Raw genomic sequence first — 13,732 nt, forward strand, 5'->3', positions numbered from 1 at the left:
ACATAATATTTTTCATAATAATTTAATACTTAAAAGATACTGAAGAAAATGTGTTTCTTTTTCCTGTAGAAACAAAAAAAGTGAATTTTAAAGAATTCATTGATACTATGATGAGCAACACGGAATGCTTCTCTGAAAAATTATGTATGTAAGACTATCACGTCTTCTGCTTTTTGTGGACCAAATGGTTTGACAGATTTTAGAAGAGCGTAAACACTCTATTTTAGTCTCTTATAGAGCTGGGTATCCTGCAGATCATCCGACAAATAAATGCCTGGCTTCCTGCTGCTATATTTGGCTTTAATCCCCTGTAATGACCCCTAATTCTAGAACGTCTTCTACATGCAAGTGAATTAAGAGCTATCATAATTTTATTTTTCATTAGCACACTTACAGAGGGCTAGAACCATGTATAGCATTCCTTTTGGGGATTTAAAATGTCTTTCAATTTAGGAAAAATGATGCCATCTAGTGGCTGAGTACTAATATGAGAATTTCTGGTTACATCTGTTGCCATTTCTGTCTTCCAATTTATTCAGTAACATTTATGAACCTTTAATATGTACTAGGCTTTATGTTAAGCTGTAAGTGTGGTAATATGGAAAAGATAGTTTTGCTGCTCAGAAGCTCACCATAAAGAAATGTAAGGTCACATATGTATATTTTTAATGGAGTGAAATTAGTATGCATTCTAAAAATTGGGACTGAAAGTAACATTGTGTTATTTTGTTCTTACATGTTAGGTAACAGTAGATTTTAAGTAGCAACTCTTTTTACTTTACAATATAAGATTTAATTTGTCTCCTATGCAGGGGTACATCATACAGAGAAAGAGATAGTTTGTCAGTTACTTCATTTTTCCTAGGAATTTCAGTTTTATGGAGATTAAAATTTTATTAGCACAGAGTTATATAGTATATTACCTAATCTATCTCTGTCATTGTATTTTACATCTCATCGTTAATATTGCATGTTTGTGTTTACTTCTTTTTCTTTTTTCTTCATTAGACTGCTCAGAGCATGTCTTCTTTATTGGTTCCATATACCTCATTGGGACCTTATATCCCTTTACCCCTCCGCTTTCTCCTAATCTATCAGTCTCCTCCTGTTTTCACTTTTCCTCCTTATTTGGTTTAAATTATCTTGTCTATACATACCTAATACCCTAGACTATCTTGCCTCCGTGTACTTTTGTTGCACCTATCTGGCAAAACTCTCAACCCCGAATGAACCCAATTACCTTCCTTCTTGTGTCTGACAGCATTTCTGGAGAAAATCACACAGCTGAGAAGATCGTACAGGTTATAAATAAAATCTTGGTCACTAATGTCTGCTGGCTCTTCCTAACTGTCTAATCTTCCTGAGAATCAATTCTCTATATAGCAACACAGTGACTTTTTACAAATTTGTAGTAAGATAATTTCACTCCTTTGTTTAAGATGCTTCAATGATTTTGCATTGAAATAGTCTTTCTTTTTATTGTCTACAGTAATAGATTGAAGAGGAAGTAGGAGCCAGAGGAGAATTTTAGGGAGAGATATAGAACAAAAGCTACTTAATTGTATTATCAATTGAAAATATTTCTGAATTCACACTTTTAAAAATCTAAATTCAATAAAAATTATTATTTATAATGTTTATTCAGGGTTGGGGCACTAAGTTCTTAAAATATTTCAAGATCCTCAAAAATACATTATATTTGAGGCTAAATATTTTATGTTTTCATATTTGAAAGTTGGCAGTTCATTTATGCTATATTTATTATTCTTTTAAACCATAAAAACCTTAATTTTTGTCTATTCCAGATGACAGTTTACTGTGTGAACTTCTTGGATAAGCATTCGTAAAACTTGTGTTTTATCTACCCTTTAGTATTGCCTGATGCTATTGAAACCCTCGACAATCTCAGAAAGGAGACGATGAGTGTTTCTGACCTGTGGAATATTCTGTCTAGTTTGAATAGTAATTTAAAAAAGGATGAATTTCTAGCTGCATTAAAACTAGTTACAGTTGATGGTGAGTGTTACAAATACTAAAATTAAAAAGTATACCAAGGTATTACTTTATTTTCTGTCAACTCTTATTTGTCATTGTATCTTGAACTTGGCAAGATGGAGTGTTCCAATATGATTAAAATGCCAATATATGCATTTAGGAAATACTGTATAAAGAAAGTTCAGCTTGTTTGGCTATTCAATATAAAAATATTGTTATGTAATTTATTACTACTATAAATTGATCAAATATGCAGAGTTCCTTCAAGTTGTGTGGTATGTTACTGGAAAATGGCATATCCCAATGAACACAGAGGACATGATTAGGAAATGTTAAGACATCTATTCAAATTTTATAATAACTACTTGGAATATTCATACTGTTTTGTTGAAATAGGCTTTTATTTAATTTGGCAGAAAAACACACCTGCTGATAGCTACCACCTCTATTTAGCAAGTTAAAAAAAAAAGCAAACAAATAAAAACAAAGTTCAAAAAGATATTGTATAATAAAGACTGTAGACTAAAAAATGTAAAGCAAATCTCCATCATTTACTGTTGATATTCTACATGCAGGAAGGAGAGTACATAGGCTACAGGTAGACATTTCTACTCTCTCATAGTCTTAGTGTCTAGAAGTTAAAAACGTGCCTAGTACGTTTATATTCTTTTATGTGAAATGTTTATACAGAATGAGATTAGTAACATAAGTATGCTGTCAGGGGTCTTTGTCAAAGAATTGTCTTTTTCGGTAATAATTTTTTATCCTTTTCATCCATTGAGCTTCTGTTTAGTTGAGGCTAGCAGTTTTGGGCTTTAAATGTATTGATTATTTTGTTTATTGGAAGATTTGAGGTCAAAAGGGTTGATGAAGAAAAGAAGGCTAATTTCTACCCAATAATATAGATTTTCTTCCCTTTTTCTCTGTGGCAGTGCTTCAGGTTCTTTTGTTAAAATTAGTGGAATTTATAGGCAGCATGTACCACAGAAAGTAATAGATAGCATTTATTTGAACCAGACCAACAAAGTATTATTTTATGAGATATGAAAATAACTAGAAAAGTATTTTTATTATAATAAAAACTCATATATTGTGTTTATTATTCTTTCTTTGGGGGGGACAAGGTCTTGCTTTGTTACCCAGGCTGGAGTGCAGTGGCGCACTCTCAGCTCACTGCAACCTCTGCCTCCCGGGTTCAAACAATTCTGCTGCCTCAGCTTCCCAAGTAGCTGGGACTACAGGTGCACAGCACTGTGCCTGGCTAATTTTTTGTAGAGACGGGGTTTTGCCATGTTGCCCAGGCTGGTCTCAAACTCCTGAGTTCAGGTGATCTTCTGACCTTGGCCTAGCTAAGTGCTGCGATTACGGGCATGAGCTGCTGCACCAGGCCTGTGTTTATTATTATGTACTTACGAAGCAAAAGACAGTATATTAAATGCAGATGATTTTACAATTTAAGCCTAAATATACACGTGATATTGAAAACTGTATCTGTATGCCTTTTTTCACATCATTTCTTCTTTTAACATTGTGCCCTTAGTACAAACGTATTTAGTTCTTATTTTAATGCAGTGGCTTGCAAAATTTTGAGATTTATTATTTTTGTTTATATTTGATATTGTTGAAGCAGAATGCTTTTTTTCCAAATTAAATCTTATACAGTTTCCTAATATATAAAATATTAAAGTTGAGCTTCTCTGACCAAAGTGGGAGAAATGACCAAGTTAACTGCTGAAACAGCTCCATAAGACCTTAGAAACGTAAGAAAGAAATTAAAATTACTGATCTAGGGTATTCTTTTGACCAGGTTATGTTAAAAAGAAAAAACAAACCTGAAAAACAACTGATTCAGATTCTCTCTAGTGAAACTGAAGAGTGAGTTCTTGGTTATTGGCAGTATTCCATATTGACTCCTTAATATTTTAAAATATATTTAAAATTAAAAAATAATCTTATGATGATTACAAAAAAAAGCATTGAAAAATAGAAAAGGTAATTTATCATTTGGCAAATTCAGAAATGCTTCCCAAATATCTAGTTATATAGCTTATGAGCTCTCTTGTTTCTTCTGAAAGACCTGAGTGAAGAAAGTTGGTGTTGAGCAAAAATATGTAAGGTGGTATGGAAAATGGTCAAGGTGAATGTGAGACATTGAATCCATAGGCTAAGAATTAAAGGAAATCATTAATAGGTGGTGTTAGGCATTTAAGGCCTGGGACAGTCTCTTCTCTGCCGGTGGTTTCTCTAGCTTCATTTGTTTTAGATTTTTAAACTTAAACTGATATTCTCTGTTTCTCCTGACTCTGATATCTGATGTGGTTGAAATTAGCTTAATAACTTTGTTTTCGGCCGGGCGCGGTGGCTCAATCCTGTAATCCCAGCACTTTGGGAGGCCGAGACGGGCGGATCACAAGGTCAGGAGATCGAGACCATCCTGGCTAACACGGCGAAACCCCGTCTCTACTAAAAACACAAAAAATTAGCCGGGCGAGGTGGCGGCGCCTGTGGTCCCAGCTACTCGGGAGGCTGAGGCAGGAGAACGGCGGGAACCCGGGAGGCGGAGCTTGCAGTGAGCTGAGATCTGGCCACTGCACTCCAGCCTGGGCGACAGAGCGAGACTCCGTCTCAAAAAAAAAAAAAAAAAAAAAAAAAAAAAAAAAAAAAAAAAAAAAAACTTTGTTTTCTTTTTGGCTTGGCAACAAGACTCTAAACTTATCTTCATGATTTTTTATGCAATATCCATTAAAGCCAGATCTGAGTCTTTGTTTCAGGCTCTAACTTTGCAACCTGGCATCAGCTGTGATTAACCCTGTTATGGTGGTTTAGCAAAGAATAATTGCGCTACAAATTCTTGACAGCAGCTCTATCCATTCACATCTCTTTTCTCAGGATTTATTTAAAGATACCCAGGAAATCTTTCCTAATATTGATAGTTGCTATTCTATTTCAGCAAGTTATATGAACCAAAGGATCAAATGAGATTGCAGGTCATGCTTATAGATTTGGGTCCCTTGGTAAATAGGTCCAAAGCTAACTGTAAATTTTGTTAGATCACCTGTAAATTTTGTTGGTGTTATCAGTACCTGTTGACCTCAGATGGCTCCCTGCTTCCTTTCTTCCTTTGCCTCCTTGCCTCCTTGCCTCTCTTCCTCCCTCCCCTTCCCTTCCCTTCCCTTCCCACTCTCCTTCCTTTCCCTCCCTTCTCCTCCCATCCCTTCCCCGCTCCTTCCCTTCCCTTCCCTTCCTCCCAGAATTCTAAGTAGCTGTGATTTAGTTCTACTTGATTATACATACCAAGAACTAGATTCAGAGGGGACTCTATTTAGGTGACTGAGTTACAATACCTGTTGCCTACTTTAAGCTGATCTTTAAGCTACTGTAAATTGAAGACACTTAATTAAGAACGTCTTTATATAACATGGTCTTAGAGTATTTGATTATGTAACCTTGTTGATTGATGTGAGGCTAGTGGAAGGCCATCCTGAATGGTATAAAAGTATAAAAGAAGCATGAGGAATGGAATGTATGAACACTTCTATCCTTCTCCCATCAGAGAGAGAACACAGATTCAGGGACAGAGCCTTTACAGTTAGTGATATATAGGACTCTACTAAATGACAGAAGCAGCAAAAATACTACAATAAAGACATGTGTTTTTACTGTAGAAAATAGTTCCTAAAAGTTCAAGTGTTAATTTAAAGCCAAGGTAGATAGAAGGTGAGACGTTGTTAATTGTGGCTATATACTTAAGCCCTGTTCAGGCTTTTATCTGCTGGTGACACATTTTGCTTGTTGTACTTTGTTCTAGTCTATGATAATAAACTATAATATTTCTAAATCTTAAGCTTCCTTATTCCTGGCTGGGAAAACAAAGCTGCTTCTGTTTCCTGTGTTCGTCACTTTAACTTTGTAATCTAGTACTTGTGTACTGTGTAAGAAATGGGTGTAAACACATATCAGAAATTATAATCATAGGCCTATCAGGCACGAAAGAAACCTTTAAAGTTTTCTGATATAGAATTTTTATCTTTAAACAATTGAAAGACAAAACTAAGACTGAGGTATGTCTCTTAATTTTGTCTAGAGTATATCTTGGTTTATCTTTTGGGAATATGGATTATATTGTTTCCATTGATTGAAATTGAAAACTCAGCCTGACTTTTTTTTTTTTTTTTTGAGATGGCGTCTTGCTCTGTCACCCAGGCTGGAGTGCAGTGGTGAGATCTTGGCTCACAGCAACCTCCACCTCCTCGGTTCAAACAATTCTGCTGCCTCAGCCTCCCAAGTAGCTGGAACTACAGGCACACGCCACCACACTCAGCTAATTTTTGTATTTTTTAGTAGAGATGGGGTTTCACCGTATTGGTCAGGATGGTCTTGAGCTCCTGACCTTGTGATCCACCCACCTCAGCCTCCCAAAATGCTGGGATTACAGGCATGAGCCACCTTGCCCAGCCATCAGCCTGACTTCTGTAGTCTTAATATTTATTAATCCCATAAAATCAATCCTTTGGTTACTCAAAAATATGAAAAGGAAATATGATTCTTATGAGTGCGTCAAATGGTTTACATTTTTATAGGTTGCTTTGTTGGATCTGACTTTTGCTTAATGAGGCTGGTCTATTAAAAGTGTTTTTTCTCACAGAAGGTGACAAAGTACAATTTGAAGAATTTGCACAAGTAGTAAGGAATATGCGTGATGCTGCCAGGTTAGAAGGTAAGTACTGAATTATTTATAACGGTTAGGTTTACTTTTATTGAAAGGACTTATTTTTGTTTTTGTTTTTAATGCTGTGTGTTCACCTAATTTCTGGTTAACATGTTGGCATTGATATGTTTATACACAGATGAAACTTGGTTTTGATGAAACATTGACTGGCATATAGGAACTTGGCTTTCAGAATGTATCCTGCATTACTAACTGATAAAGCTGGTTTACTCTGTCTAGACTATTTGTTAAAGAACTTGGAGAAGCCAAGAGAATAGGCATAGTTTGAGGTTCTATGCCTTCTTTCTGTATCTACACATGTAATTTTAAGGGAATATGGTCAGTGTCTGACCTTGTAATTTAAGATTTTAGAGGTGGAATAGACAGTTCCAGGAAATGATAAGGATTAAGGGTAGCCGTTGGTGTGGATGACTTTGGAAAGGAAATAAAGGCCTTTTGAAGTTAAGAGGTCAAAGTGCTCTGAGGCCAGGCTCATCCTTATTGTCATTGGATGATATTGGGATGAGAGGTAGAAGGAGGATGATGATCAAAGTGCCAAAATCCTCAGAGAATGTGAAGGAGTGATCAGACAGTAATCAATACTGTTGTCAGGAGAGTGACATAGTTGAATAACAGGCCTGAGCCTCAAGGGAGAGGGATAAGGTTTGATTGAAGGTAGAATTAAAATGGCCTGACAGCAGCAGCAGCAAGACAGGAAAGTGCTATTCTGCTTCCTGGTCCTACAGTATGTGGAACATGGGAGCATGAGCAGACTCTACTCAAGGTGGTTGTGCAAAGAAACTGTTTTTAAAGGAAATCAAGTGCTAAGGCAAGAAAGCAGAGCTGATACAGGTTTTTTGGGTGTCAGCAAAGCTCAGATTGCCATCTGTAGTTGCCTCCCAGTGATGTTAGAGGAACAGAAAGTGAGGCAGGACGTAAGGCTTAAACTGTGATTACTATTTGCAGCTAGTTTCTGTTGACTTTAATAATAATAATAAAACTAATTTTATTCTATAAATATGACATTTATTGAGGCATTATTATATGTCTAATGCTGTCTTAAGTACTTTTTATACGTTATTATATTTACTCTCCACATCAACCTTGTGAGGTAGATATTAGTATTATCCCATTTTAGACAAAAGAGATGTTAAGTAGTAATAATTTGCTCACAGTTGCACAGTTCCAGGTTACAAATCCTGGAGCCAGAATTTGAATGTTGGTCTGACTTAACCAGTGCTGGAAATAAAGCAACATTCCAGATGCTAGGGTACAATTGAGTCCTGGTGGAATTGAAAAGAAAAACTGAATGAGCCCTTGTAAATCTTGTCCCATATTTTACATTTTTCATAATTCTGAAAGTTATTTCTCCTATATCTAAATAATTTTATTTGCTACCATTAGAGGTCCACAACAAAATAATTACTTTGTATAATTGCCGTGAAAAGTTCAGCTATATGAGTGATTTTGGTTGTGCAAATTTTATAAACGCACCAGAGAAATGTGATGGATCAAGAGAACTCTTTGTACATTGGGCTGCTGGCCATAGAATGCTATAAGGGATAAATTTCTCTCTGAGATTTCTTATTCCTCAGTTCAGGATATAATAATAAACTATGGATTTCCACTAACAAATGTCTTGAGTGATGGCTACTGCTTTTTATCAATTAACTTTTTTTCTATTTATAGAGTTACAGGAAGTTGTCTTAGCTGCTGATTTGCTTGAAGGTGACATGATAGCTGAGGAGAACTTGGAAGACTTTCTAAGAAATATTGGGATTAAGTCACCTAAAGAAGAGGTAGAGAAAATTCTTCAATCAGATTTTGTTTCTGGTAAGCATTTTAAATATTACTCTCAGGTTTTTTTTTTTTTTATGAGTAAAGAAGATGTGCAAGGTCTATAGGTATTTGCTTATCTTACTATAAATGTAATCTTGGAAATGGAGCCTTTCCTCTTAATTTCCTCTTTTGCAGTTATGAGAATACTTTTATACAAGCAGGTCTAGATTTTGTGGAAGTGGGCTTGTTAGAATCCTTTGTCCTCGTTGCTATCTTGATTTAGTGAATGAAGAACATCTTAGAAATTCAAGTTCTGTGAATAGAAATTCTAGCTTTGCCACCTTTGATGGAATTACTGGTCAGAGTTACTGGGGCTTTGTTTGTACTTCAGTTCCCATTATAGGTAGAATCAGAACTAGTATACCTACAACATTGTAGGGTTATTGTGAGGCTTAATGTATGAAATTGAATCTAGAAGTACCTTGTAAATAAAATGTTCAAGAAATATATAAGCCATATGCTGATTTTGATACTAGCCTTTAAGCATTACTTTGTCCAGGGGTTCTTGTTTGTCATCTCTCTCTTTTCCTTGCAGAAGATAACATGGTGAACATTAAAGACTGTATGAGGGCTTTGAGGGACACCCAGAAATTTTCCAATTATATTGGTAAGAGCTTTATGGTAAAACTGTTAGAAGGCAACGATACAGAACTTATTCAAAGTTCATCTAGTAAAACACTAAATTTGGTGTTTAAATCTTCTTTATAGTATCTATGCCAAATGTTTGCTTCATGTGTACTTGAACACTTTCAGTTATGGGGAACTTCCTGCATTTTATTTTGAAATTTAAGAATTGTACATTTGTGATTGGAGATTGGACAAATAACAAGATTATGATCTTTTCCAATAGTTAAAATAAGACACCGTTATTATATATGAATGAATGGTTCTTTTTAATGTTGTAAAAATCTCAAATGACCAGGAATGTAAGAAGTATAAAGTGCAAGTCTCTTGTAACATTAATGTTACCCTCCAGAAATATCCATGTGAAGGTTTCATAAATATCCTTTTAGGCTTTCTTCTTTACATCTGTCCATAATATTGCACAACTTGAATGCAATATATGACAGTATATCTTAGATATAATTCTGTGTTCCACTATATTATGTAAACCTACCTCATTCTTTTAAAAGACTGCATAATGTTCTATTAGAGGAATGAACTATAATTTTGTCCACAATACTTTTAATGAATATTTGGGTTATTGCTATTTTTTACTATTACAAACATTTGGTGAGTATCCTTGTACATATATCTTTGTGCACGTTACACACCAATTTTTCTGTACGGCAAATTCCTTAGAAGTGGAGTTGCTGGGCCAAAGTATTTTTAGATGTAAAATGTTAACAAGCTACTGCCTAATTACCCTCCTAAAGGTTTGTGGAAATTCATACCTTTATCAACAGCGGGTATTATTTATTAAAAATTCTGATAGGAGCATTAATACTTTGTCTTACCCATTTCAGGTTTTTTTCTAGTTTATTTTTGATTTTTTGGCTTTGTTTTTGGTGGATTGCTTTTTGCCATCTTTTGTTTCATTTTGTCAGTTTGGTAATTTGATTCTTCTAGGAAATTTTAAATTTTATTGAGATTTAAAATGGCTTAGACTATTAGGACAGCCCTGTGCACTTCTAATTCTTCTCATTTTTTTTGTATATATGGTTATTTTCTCATTCTTAAATATATATATGTATATATATAACTTTCTTCTTTGTTTGCTACTGAATGTTCTATTATCTCTATTTTTAAAGTACTAGCTCTTGGGTTTATCTTTAGTGTTTCTATTTATAGTTTAAAAATTAATTTCTGGCTTTATCTTTAGTAAGTCCTTTATATTGTTCCCTTATGCTCATTTAATAGTTTTTCTAATTTCTTATTTAAATTATTTATTTACTTTATTTTTTTTCTTACTGGGTAATAAACATGTTTAAGGCAGTCGATTTTCATTTTAGTGAAACTTTGGTGTATCTAACAGTCTTTGACTTGTTAGGCTATTATTATAGTTATTTTATAAATATTTCCAGTTACATTTTGATTTTATCCTTGATCTAAGAGTTATTTAGGAGGAAACTTTAAATTTCAAGGCAATTTATTTAATTTATTTATTGAGATGGAGTCTCATTCTGTCTCCTTGGCTGGAATGCAGTGACGCAATCTTGGCTCACTGCAACCTCCACCTCCCGGTTTCAAGGGATTCTCCTGCCTCAGCCTCCTGAGTAAATGGGATTACAGGTGCACACCACCATGCCTGGCTAATTTTTGTATTTTTAGTAGAGACGGTGTTTCACCATGTTGGTCAGGCTAGTCTCAAACTCCTGACCTCCCAAAGTGCTGGGATTACAGGTATGAGCCACCACACCCGGCCAAATTTCAAAGCAATTTAAATGTCATTGTTGCCTTAAATTTGTTGTTTATATCTAGTTGTATTTTATTTTTGTCAGAGAATGAGGACTGTAATAGAGGGTTTGATAGTTCCCTAGTTTATTAGAGACAGAATTCCCTCAACTTTTGTATTTACTATTTAAAAATCAAAATCAAAATTAGTTGGTTGCAGGGATAGGCTAGGTAACGTACATTCACTCATTTCACTCTTGGAAGTCCTTATGACTTTTTGAAGTAGCTCATTCTATAATTTTTGACAGCTATAGAACTAGAAAATTATTCCACATATTTGGTGGAAATTTCCTGGAACCATATTTAACATTTGGACTCTTCCTCCCATTTATTGCCTTCCAGAAATGTCAAAATAACTCACATATTCTCTTTCCTTCCCACTAAATGAATCTTCTCTCTGGACTCAAATATCCCTTTAACTGTTCTTCACTGACCTGTTTTTGAAATTTCTTACCAACGACAATTGACTATATCATAGAACAAAATCCTGAGAGATGCCTTTTTAGAAATATACTTTGGAAATGTGAACTGTTAACATTTTTTAAATCAAGGGAGGTCAGCCATGGTCTTCTTAGTCCAAATGTTTGTTACTGTGCTAAACTTAAGAGGCTATGAGGATTCTCTAAAATGGGTGAAGTTAGCTGACAGAAACAAGGGATGCAGGGAAGGAAAGAGAAAAATTGGCATTTAGGAGGAGTTATGAGGAATAGGGGGACTTTACTGAAATGGTGCACTTATCAACAGAATAACTAGGGAAACTTTAGCATACTTTTGTCTGTAGCAGAGTAGCTCACCTCAAACCCAGACATTTAACAAATCAATTTTAAGAATAAAGAAAAGGATTATTTTTAGCTATTAGAGCTACAAATAGAAAGCTATTGGAGTGGAGAAAACTATTGAAGTAGGGTTATAGAAAATTATAAGAGTAGAGGATGGACCACTCTAAATATTTAAATGGCCACATGTGGCTGGTGACTGCCTTATTTGACAGTGTAGATCTCAAAGAGGCCATCAATTTTATTGTTATGCTCAAAAGATTTAGATCCATGGACTGAATTACATGTTGTATATATATTCTCTGTTTGTAGCATTGAATGAGACTATCAATACATTGGACTCCATGAAAGAAAATTGTCAGTTTGACAAAGACAAAAATCTAGATGTACTTGAAAACACTGATAGGCTTTCTTTTACTGATGACATACTTCAAGAAGTAATGGATGACTCCTTTGTTGAAGGTGAGTTGATTTGACAGATAACCAGCAGCTTGTATAAAAAATTTCTTCTGAATTTTATTTAGTTTTTTGTTGTTTTTTTGTTTGTTGTTGTTGTTTTTTAATTTAGGGAGGTCAGCCATGGGCTTTCTAGTCCAAATGTTTGATATTACTGTTCTTCTAAATTTTTATCCAAGGATTTCAAACTATTTTACCAAGTATTATTTAAGTCTTAATACTTGGTCCCTAAATCACATCATAAACTTGTTGGACACTTTACTGTAGACCATATTCAGGTCTATACGTTATATGTGCCCACAGAGATTTAGTCATTACAGTATCAAATTCCTGGGTGATCTGATGACCTGGGTTGTAAAATTGGTCTCAGAGTATTTATATATTTGTTGCATGGCTTTGAAGAATAATTTTGTTTCAAAGTTAATCCTTTTCCTTTCATGTGTTTTAGAGAAGTCTTAATGGTTTTGTAGCTTTCTGTTTTTGGATGAAAGGCCCTTTGAAAAGTACAAGGTATTGTTGAAAAACTAATGTTTATTTCTGTAGCCAATTGTAAGTGTTGAGTTGTTGTTTACTTTATTTACAAAGATTTACCTGATCCATCTATATACCCTCAGCTTGAATGTACTGAGATGGATTTTACCCCATATTTAGAAAGCCATTTCCTGCCTTTAAATTTAGCTTCAGCTAAAAAATGTAATCAGGCTGGGGGCAGTGGCTCATACCTATAATCCTAGCACTTTGGGAGGCCGAGGCGGGCAGATCACCTGAGGTCAGGAGTTTGAGAGCAATCTGACCAACATGGTGAAATCCCGTCTCTACTATAAAAATACAAAAATTAGCCTGGCATGGTGGCCCGTGCCTGTAGTTACAGCTACTTGGGAGGATGAGGCACAAGAATGCTTGAACCCGGGAGGCTGAGGTTGTAGTGAGACAAGATAGCGTCACTGCACTCCAATCTGGGCAACAGAGCAAGACTCCATCTCAAATAAATAAATAAATAAATACAAAATAAAAAGTATAATCAAATCCCCCATTGCCCCCCTCTTCACACCAGGGAATATTTGGCAATATCTAGAGACAGTGTTGGTTATCACAACTGATGCGAGAGGACTATTGGCATCTAGTGAATAGAGGCAAGGGTTGCTGCTAAACATCCTATAATTTACAGGATAATACCCTTGTCCCCCCAATAATTATCTGGCCAAAAATATTAATAGTTCAGAAATCTTGGGAGCTATCATGTAAAATTGCCCAAACCTACTATTTTAAAAGTACTTTTTATAGGTTAGTTGTTTTGTTTATCCTGCTTAAAACAAATAAAAACACAAATTAAGGCAAATATAATTTATGTGTATTCTAACCTCTGTTTGTTTCAAGGTAATACCTGGGCTAGTTGTGAGTCATTCTAAACTGTTCTTTAATACAATAGAGTCCTTCTATGCAAATGGACAGATTTTATTTCTATCGTTTGTTCCTCAGATCTTTATACCAACTTGCATCTGTGTGGGAAGTATGTAGAGTGAATGGGTATAACTATAACTTGTTCTTAGGAAAAATTCTAGGA

At 34.8% G+C, this 13,732-nt stretch overlaps 1 protein-coding gene across 10 annotated transcripts in view; it reads left to right on the forward strand.

Moving 5' to 3' along the window:
- LOC105483060 (EF-hand calcium binding domain 3) overlaps positions 1–13,732 on the forward strand; it is a 575,939-nt gene that overhangs the window by 80,305 nt on the left and 481,902 nt on the right. For 9 of the 10 annotated variants that reach the window (XR_011615926.1, XM_071083376.1, XM_071083377.1 and 6 more), the window contains 6 exons: positions 70–144; positions 1,873–2,016; positions 6,641–6,712; positions 8,393–8,536; positions 9,078–9,149; positions 12,025–12,174. Coding sequence is in view for 9 of the 10 variants with exons in the window: in XM_071083376.1 (XP_070939477.1) it covers positions 70–144; positions 1,873–2,016; positions 6,641–6,712; positions 8,393–8,536; positions 9,078–9,149; positions 12,025–12,174 (657 nt within the window). In the remaining variant the exon portion in view is untranslated. The remainder of the gene's footprint in view (positions 1–69; positions 145–1,872; positions 2,017–6,640; positions 6,713–8,392; positions 8,537–9,077; positions 9,150–12,024; positions 12,175–13,732) is intronic. The other variant, XM_071083378.1, reaches the window with a different exon arrangement.

The sequence above is a fragment of the Macaca nemestrina genome, chromosome 17 (assembly GCF_043159975.1).
Source record: "Macaca nemestrina isolate mMacNem1 chromosome 17, mMacNem.hap1, whole genome shotgun sequence".
NCBI lineage: Eukaryota > Metazoa > Chordata > Mammalia > Primates > Cercopithecidae > Macaca > Macaca nemestrina.